General features: G+C 45.5%; 1 protein-coding gene across 2 annotated transcripts; it reads left to right on the top strand.

Moving 5' to 3' along the window:
- The first annotated feature begins 666 nt into the window (after window positions 1–666).
- Window positions 667–5,139, top strand: RPL11 (ribosomal protein L11). 2 transcript variants are annotated; one of them, XM_088022569.1, is made up of 6 exons: window positions 667–698; window positions 1,493–1,640; window positions 2,871–2,977; window positions 3,389–3,520; window positions 4,522–4,632; window positions 5,065–5,139. In XM_088022569.1, exons 1-6 carry the CDS (start codon window positions 693–695, stop codon window positions 5,092–5,094), a joined length of 534 nt encoding a protein of 177 aa, XP_087878695.1. In that variant the 5' UTR covers window positions 667–692; the 3' UTR covers window positions 5,095–5,139. The 2 variants fall into 2 exon arrangements, with proteins under 2 accessions (XP_087878695.1, XP_027969487.1); XM_028113686.2 differs by having other exon boundaries at window positions 678–698; window positions 1,490–1,640.
- Window positions 5,140–8,228: the final 3,089 nt, after the last annotated feature.

Raw genomic sequence — 8,228 nt, 5'->3', positions numbered from 1 at the left:
ATGACTCTGTTGATATACACCATGTCTAACACTTTTTTTTTTTTGCGGGGGGGGGTAAAGGGTTGCTTGGATACAGTGGGTTTATACTAAGAATAACCCCTTATTGCGAGCTCAACTGTGTGCTCTACACAATTACCTCGTTTAATTTTCACAACGATCTCCTATGATATCGGTACCCATTTTAAAGCTGAGGAAAACTGAGGCTGAAAGAGGTCTAATTAGTAACCCGCTGTGGGTCGCGTGTCTATCAGCTAGCCAAGGCAGGAGCATACTGTCTCCACAGCTCAGGACTCTTAAGTCATCACTGTTCTAACTGTATAAATTCCATTTGTTTACATTGTCACCGAGTAAATTATATACACTACAGTTTGCATAACTGATTTCACGTAGTCCTGGAAGCCATCAGGTCCGGAGACTGTGGGAGGGAAGAGCGCCCACAGAGACCGGAAGTTCAAGGAAAAGCAGGTTCAGGGAGCTTTAAAAGCCAATTTCGGAACCCCGGGGTCCCGGTGGCGGGAGAGCGCGGCTCGCACTGGTGGGCGGTGCCCACCAGGCCGAGTCCCGCGCTACGCCGCGCCGCCCCCGCCCCTTTTCCTCTGCCGCAGCTCTCTGGGTATCCTGCGGAAAGAGCCCGCCTCCCGACCCATAAGGCCCTGGGCCGGAAGCTTCACTTTCTCTTCCTGTTCTCCACCATGGCGGTGAGTAGCGGAGGCCCGGGTTTGCTTCCCTTCATCCGCCTTCATCCACGGCGGGCCGAGGCCGCGGGAGCTGTCTCGTCCACGGCCCGAGAAGAGGGGAGCCCTCAAGGCTGGCCCTGCCGAAACTGGCAGAGCCATGCGGGCCGAGAGCGCAGAGCTGAACCTTGTCGCATCCCCTCCCGCCCTCTTAGGAGATGGCTCGGGGAAGCCACTGGGAGGGCTCAAGATCGCGGCCTGTAGGCTGCAGGGAGGGCGAGTGGAGCGAACGGAGGGGCTGGCCCACGGTGTTCGGATCTGTTACCCGTCCCGGGGACTTGAGACTTGCCGGGGGCTAGGGAGCTTCAGCCTGTTCCTCCGCTTGGGGGAAGGCGCTAGCCTTCTGTCGCGGCCACCCGGCTCCTTCGGAATGGAATGGGGGACGTCGCACAACCACGTGATTACCGTTTCCCCAGCAGTTTAAATTGTTTTCTCCCCAGTCGGCTTTATAGTGCGGACGCGCTCCGACACCTTACACGCTGAGCCCCTTGGGGTTCGTCCTCTGCCTGTAACTTTAACTCCCGATACCTGTTCTCAGTTTCTGATCGCCCATTCGGTGCGTGCATGGAGGAAACCAGATCCCGAGCTGTCTTCTGCCTTGGTGCTTCCCACACAAACGCCGTGATACTTTTTAAACCCTTTAGGGCTTTCGTTAGGAGCCAGGATGAGCAGAAATAGGTATGCTGTGTATACAAACGCTGGACTCGGGGCTGTGGCGGGGTTGTGTGTTGACTGCTGCCCTTACCTTGTTGCAGCAGGATCAAGGGGAGAAGGAGAACCCTATGCGGGAACTTCGCATCCGCAAGCTTTGCCTCAACATCTGTGTGGGGGAGAGTGGAGACAGACTGACCCGGGCGGCCAAGGTGCTGGAGCAGCTCACAGGCCAGACGCCCGTGTTCTCCAAAGGTGAGTGGTGGTAGTCGCGGGAGAGGACCGGCGGCTGCGTATGCCTGCATTTTTCCTAATTTGCCTGGCGCCTAGCCTGTTCAGTGCCCGTTTTGAAAGTGACAGTTGATGTCCCTTAAAAGCATTACTCCCTGAGCTACCCAAGAGGTATCTTCCTTTCAAGATTGGGTTTGGTATAGGAATACCGGGGTTTTTTTTGTTTTTTTTTTTTTTTAAGTTAGCAGAAATTAAGCTAGGACTAGTCCCAAGTAGAGATTTTCCGAGGAAAGTTCGAAATGTTGGGAATGCAGTAAATGGTATTTGGCTTGATTCACATTTGGAATTTATAGGCTCCGTTAAGAACAGAGCTGTGTGCCTAGACCACCTGGGTTGAAGGATCTGAATCCTGGTTCCATTGTTTGCTAGTCTGACCTCGGCCGTTCTGGGTCTCAGCTTCGTTCGTTATTTACCTAAAGAGGATGATGATAAGATTGTGAAGGATCAAATCGGTTCTATGAAGTGCCTGCTATATACCAAGCTCAGCGTAGACGTTACCATTGTTTTGTTGCTTTTTGTTTGTTTTTGAAGTTCCATTGCTTTAGGATAGTGGAATATGGCAAGTTCTTGGGTTCAGATCCTGCCTTTTATTACCAACTGTGATTTGGGACAAGTTAACTTCCCAGAACTTCATCTGTAATAGAATAACATTACAATAACGCTTTAGAGAATCTTAGCTATTTTCAATGTTTTCTTTAGAACACAGTGATCCTATTTCTTTCTAGTGGCCTGTTCTGGCTGTGAACTTGGCCCATCCTTAGACATTATGACTTCGAGCACTTTTTTTTTTTTTTAAGATTTTATTTATTTATTTGACAGCACAAGCAGGGGGAATGCAGGGAGAGGGAGAAGCAGTCCCCCTGCTGAGCAGGGAGCCTGATGCAGGGCTCCAGGGCTCAATCCCAGGACCCTGAGATCATGACCTGAGCCAAAGGCGGACGCTTAACCGACTAAGCCACCCAAGCGTCCCACTTCAAGCTCTTAATTGCTTAAGTATGACTGAGGACTTGGAAGTTGAAAAATATGTTTTTTGTGTTATGGATGAAACCAGATGTAGGTGACACTGGTTAGAACGCCACCCCTTGGGATGTGGGTAGATATTTCATGTCTCTTAAGAGTTATGGAGATGATCTGGGTAAGAGGTGAGTGCAGTGGGAGTGTGATGCCTGACTCCTTGTTTCCCCCTGCCTGCAGCTAGATACACGGTTAGATCCTTTGGCATCAGGAGAAATGAAAAGATTGCTGTCCACTGCACAGTCCGTGGGGCCAAGGCAGAAGAAATCCTGGAAAAAGGTCTAAAGGTGAGGCTGATCCCCTCATGGAATATTAATAAAGAATGCCAACTTAACACAAGTAGATAATAACAGTGGTGGTGTTTACACGTCATGTACTATCTTTGGTGCCTTGGCTTTTTAATTTTTTTATTATTATTATTTTTTAACCTCTAAAGGGCGTTTCCTGCACTCAGCAAGGTTTAAACCATTCTTAATGATTTCTCTGGGTTCTTCCATGTCTTTTAAATGTTGGGAAAATTCTATGAAATTCATCGTTGGGATGTGATTTGGTGTTGTGGGGAAATGATGAGATTTTGTTCAGGATCAAATTACATTGAATTGCATCTCTGGGGTGCTGAGTGTTGAGGACTAAGCTAGGGATTTGCGGGGGGATTTGAGTTGACAAGGAGTGTGATTTTGCTCCATTTTTCTCTTTAGGTGCGAGAGTATGAGTTAAGAAAAAATAACTTCTCTGATACTGGAAACTTTGGCTTTGGGATCCAGGAGCACATTGATCTGGGGATCAAATACGACCCTAGCATTGGTATCTACGGCCTGGACTTCTATGTGGTATGAATATTCAATCTTTTCTACTCTTGGTATGTGAGGAGAGTGGAATCTGCTACTCCTTTATTTTGTGTGTGCTATCTTGATGTTCAGGTGTTGGATTAAAGCTTTGTTGTCTGCCTTTGTGTTTTGCCCCTTGGGAAGATGTGCCTCGTTGTTGCGAACCTTATAGTCTAGGATCTAGCAAGCACCAACATGGTTTAGAGGTGGAAAAAGGAACTCTTCCACCCACTGAATTGAAAGTTTGAGAGAGTTACGGTGCTGTATTTGGTGTGTGGGTTGGCCAGGCTGAGGCCGCTCTTTTCCCAGCTCCTTCCCTTAGACCTTGGGGATAGAGTGGCTTCCATCCAAAGGACATAGATGTGAGTTTGGTGATGTGGCTGTTTGCTCAGTCAGGATAGTAGGGATTTCAGTGTAGAAATGACCATTTGTGTTACTGCAATGTGTTTGTCCAACCATAAAACCACATAGCAAAAACTGGAAGTCCTGACTAGTGTGGAACCTGAGTCATGGCAGCACCCTCATTAGATTTGAGTATCCAAACACTAAGGAGAATTAGGTGCTCACAGGGAATTTGGGAACAGCAAGCCTTTAAGAAGCACTTTTGAACTGAAGCAGAAGAGAAGAATGACTATTTTTTTGTGCTTCTCAGAATCTTAAGTTTAATATAATGCACACATTATAGTAAGATTTTTTTAACGTTACTTTAAAAATGCACTTTGGAGACTGGGGAGCAGTGAGGGAGAATCCTCAGCTACCATTGGAAGTTGGGCAGGGAAGGGGGGAGGTACTGTAAGTTCCAGCCTCCAGAGCAGACCTATAGTGTGGTCTGTTGTCCAGGATGCTGCTAACTGGTTTATCAGACCCTGAGATCATGGGTCTCTTGCTCTGGAAATCAGTGGGCCACCACATGACTCTTGAAGATCAATCTCCAATGTGTGAGTCTTGTCCGTCTACTCTTGACTTTGAGCTGGCTAGGTGACTGTTGGTTATTCCTGGGACAGGTGCTGGGTAGGCCAGGTTTCAGCATCGCAGACAAGAAACGCAGGACAGGCTGCATTGGGGCCAAACACAGAATCAGCAAAGAGGAGGCCATGCGCTGGTTCCAGCAGAAGGTAAAGCTGATTTATCTCAGGTGACCTGGTGGAATGTGGTGTTGGTGAATGGAGTTGGGATTTGGGGGTGCAAAATCCCGCACCATTTGGTGGGTAGTTTCTTTAAAGATAGAATATTTGGGCACCTTGGCAAATGTGGGTTTCCAGGGTTGGTGGTTTGAACACCCAGAGTCAGGCTTTCTCCCCACCCCCATACATGCAGGTAGAGGAAGGGGAGGATTATGGCTTTAATAGGAGCCCCCTTTTCTCAGGGTATAGTGCAATTCAGCACAGTGTAGCAGTTAAAACTGGCCAGTTTCCTGTTTAGTCCAGAGGGGATGTGGGGTTCAGAGCTGAATTCACGCATCAGATGTGAATTCTCAAACGTTAGCCGTTGCTGCCGTCTTTGCTATTGCCTTCTGTTGTGAAAAAATAAAATCTCTTCTCTTTCAGTATGATGGGATCATCCTTCCTGGCAAATAAATTCCCGTTTCTATCCAAAAGGCCAATAAAAACTTTTCAGTGAAATGTATATTACTGTTGTGTGTTCTGTGAAAGGAGCCTGGCCATATTCAAGTCCCTGGACCTCAAGCCACTTAAAGCTTCGATGGGAATAGCTGGTAACGACCTTGTCGTCCTCTGGATGCCAGTGTTTCCTGACAGATTGAAGCCTGAGCTTTGCAGCATTTCCTGTGCTCCCCACACCCCTGTGGTTAGGCTGTGATGGTGCAGTAGTCACATGGAAGTTAATTTTAGAGGGGAGGGTATGATTGGGCCTGGGGTTTGAATACAGAGCTTTGGTTAAAGGTGAAGATGGGGTGCAGTGTTCCCATGTTCCAGGAGGCTCCCCTCTATTCACTAATTCTAGAGATTATACCAGCACTCATGTCTGAGGAAGGGAGTCACAGGCTTTGGTGTGTCATGTTTGCGATTAAATTTTGGTTTAACTGTTCAGACTCTTCCTTTAAAATGAGAATGTATAGGGTTGTTGAGGCAATATAAGCCTAGAAGAGAATGGTCTTTGAGGCAAATTGCCTGGATTTGATTCCCTGTCCTGCTTTTTATCTGCTATGTTACCTTAAGTAAGTTAATCTGCCTCAGTTTCTTTTCTGTATCGTGGAGGCAAGTGATAGCCCTCAGAAAGTTAATACTTACAGAATATTTAGACTTGTACCAGGCACATAGTGCTCAAAAGGGGTTAATTTTGTATTTTGGTACATAAGAAATGTTACCCTCTTCCTTTGGTGTGAAAGTAGAACTTTCTTGCCTATTCCTTGTCACTGAACCACTGACATTCAAAAGCCACCGTTTCTCTGGCCATTAGACACAGTAGTTGGCCGATGGTTAATAGTTTTCAGTATAGAGTTTATATTTGAGCACATGTTAATTCAGTTCAATAATTTACCCACTTGTGACTAATGAGTTCAGTTTTTCTTGGGCCACCTTTTCACTGCCATTAAATGGTTCTCTAATTTGTTAGCTGCCTTTGTAGTTATTTTAAAACCCAGAAATCTCTTTGGTGTGCCTTCATTATTATGGAAATATGACATTTTTGTCTTCCTGATAATAAAGTCTTACCTAGTGAGGTCAGATACAGTTGGTTAAAGGGGAGAATCCTGGAATGTATTACCATGTACTTTTTATTTCACTTAAAATATAGCATGCATTCACTTTCCAGTCTGTAGGGCCAGGACTATCACGTTATAAACAGGAAAACTTGTGAAGGAGTGATTCTTGTTCAGCTTCATTTGGGGTGGGGGGGGTTGACTTCTCTTAACTTCCATAATTACAGTAACAATTACAACTGGAATAGACACATGAGAACAAATTGTTGGTGAAAATAATTTGGGTTGGGTGCTAGCTGCTGTGGGAAGTCAGTATATTGTAGAGAGGAGACAGCATGCTCATTTTGTTTAAAGCATTTCAGAAATACGAAGTGTAGAAAGTGAAGGGCCCTCAAATACAATCACTGGCCTTGTGTACTTTACTGTTAGCCATTTGCTGTTACCTGTATGTTTTTATGTTTGTGTTCCTATTTAATTTTAACAATATAAACCTGCCTACCTTTCATTTGGTTCTGCCATGTCGTGTATTCAGTTGGGTTGACTCCCCATTTTTAAAAGTAAACTGCCTGAGCTGTTGGCGTGGTAGGAAAAGGACTCTTGGGAGTTCGGTGATCTGACTGGATTTTAGTCCTACCTCTCAGATAGTCTGGGTGAGTTCTGAAACATGTTGGGGCCTAGAGCAAATGGGGAGGCTTCCCTAACCAGATTAGTGGTCAGGGCCAGGAAAGCTTGCGTCCTGCCCTGGTTAGAAGCATGGGTTCCGAACATATCAACGCTGGTGTCTAAAGTACATTTGTTTTGTGTTAACATCCATTCACTTGCTACAAAGTGGATATAGTTACCTGGGGGTTTGTTAATACTCTTGGGCCTCAACCTCAGATCTACTGACTTAGAATCTGCCTTTTAACGAGATCCATAGGTGGTTTGTGTATACACACTAAAGCCTAGAAACTACCCACATACTAATGCCAAAACGGGGTGGGGAAGACCCAATACCTAAGGAGATTTCTTTAATAAATTTAGCTTGTGAAGTTCTTGCTAGTGTGGTGGTTTTTCTCATCACTTCAGCTGCTATCCATGAAAACTTAGATCAATGTTAGGTCACCCCCTGCCCCCATGTCACACTGGTTGTCTTCAGAATAAGGTAGTGTTCCAGCAGGCATCTGTCTATATTCCAATACCAGGCCCAGAAATACTAGATGCTACTTTGCTGAGTGAATGTTCTAGTTCCACAACTATCATCTACAACAGAGTTCTCAGTCTGGGGCAATAAGCTATCCCCAACCTGGGGTATTTGAAAATTTGTGTGGATGGCCCTTCAATTACCACTGTAACTAGGGCTGCTATTTGTATTAGTGCCTATAGATCAGGAGTGTCAAACATTCTACAATTCAGGATGACAGAAGTAGTGAGTTGCTATGTAGATGGGTACAGGATGGTCACTTATACGTGAGCTTGAGCAGGTAACGTGATGGGGCCAGCCAGCTGTGCAGAGGCTTTGGAGGTACCAGTCTGATTGAGAAGCAGTAAGGAGACTATAACTAGAGAGCAAGGGTGGAAGTCCGGAGTGGATCAGATCAGGCTAGTGAGAGCCACATCAACCCACCATTTGAGGCCACAACCTACCATTTCTGTTGCTGCAGTTAGGATTTTTAAAGGAAATTGGGGCAGAAATATGGAAACCACTTAGGTTGTACCAGAGTGCTTGGCATTTTCATCCATGTAGGATTGGCAAAGGTGAGAGATCAGAATCCAGATAAGAGTAGTCTAGGGTTCTTTTTAAAGATGGGATCAAATTTCTTCAGAATAGTGTGTGTACATGGATATGTTTCTATTTTGAGCCGGTTGGTAGGAAATACCAATCCACAGGACTGTGTTTAAGCCAAATAACTTAGAAATACATGATGATCCCAGGACTAAGGACAGTAGGTGCTCTTCCTCTATTGGAAACACTAGCAAACAGGGCTAACGTTCCCTTCTAGGCTTTTTTTTTTTTTTTTAATAATTGAGAAACAATGTAATTTTAGTTTGTGCTTTTATGCATATTTTCAT

This window comes from Eumetopias jubatus, unplaced genomic scaffold (genome assembly GCF_037043125.1).
Source record: "Eumetopias jubatus isolate StellerSeaLion01/CBP00866 unplaced genomic scaffold, mEumJub1_p1.0 scaffold_4, whole genome shotgun sequence".
NCBI classification, from domain to species: domain Eukaryota; kingdom Metazoa; phylum Chordata; class Mammalia; order Carnivora; family Otariidae; genus Eumetopias; species Eumetopias jubatus.
The sequence above is the reverse complement of the archived record's forward strand: the minus strand, read 5'-3'. Positions and strand labels throughout refer to the sequence as shown.

Coding starts and splice junctions, on each gene's coding strand:
- RPL11 (XM_028113686.2), top strand. Junction 2,978..3,388: donor TCCTGGAAAAAGGTCTAAAG/GTGAGGCTGATC, acceptor TTTTCTCTTTAG/GTGCGAGAGTATGAGTTAAG. Junction 4,633..5,064: donor TGCGCTGGTTCCAGCAGAAG/GTAAAGCTGATT, acceptor CTTCTCTTTCAG/TATGATGGGATCATCCTTCC.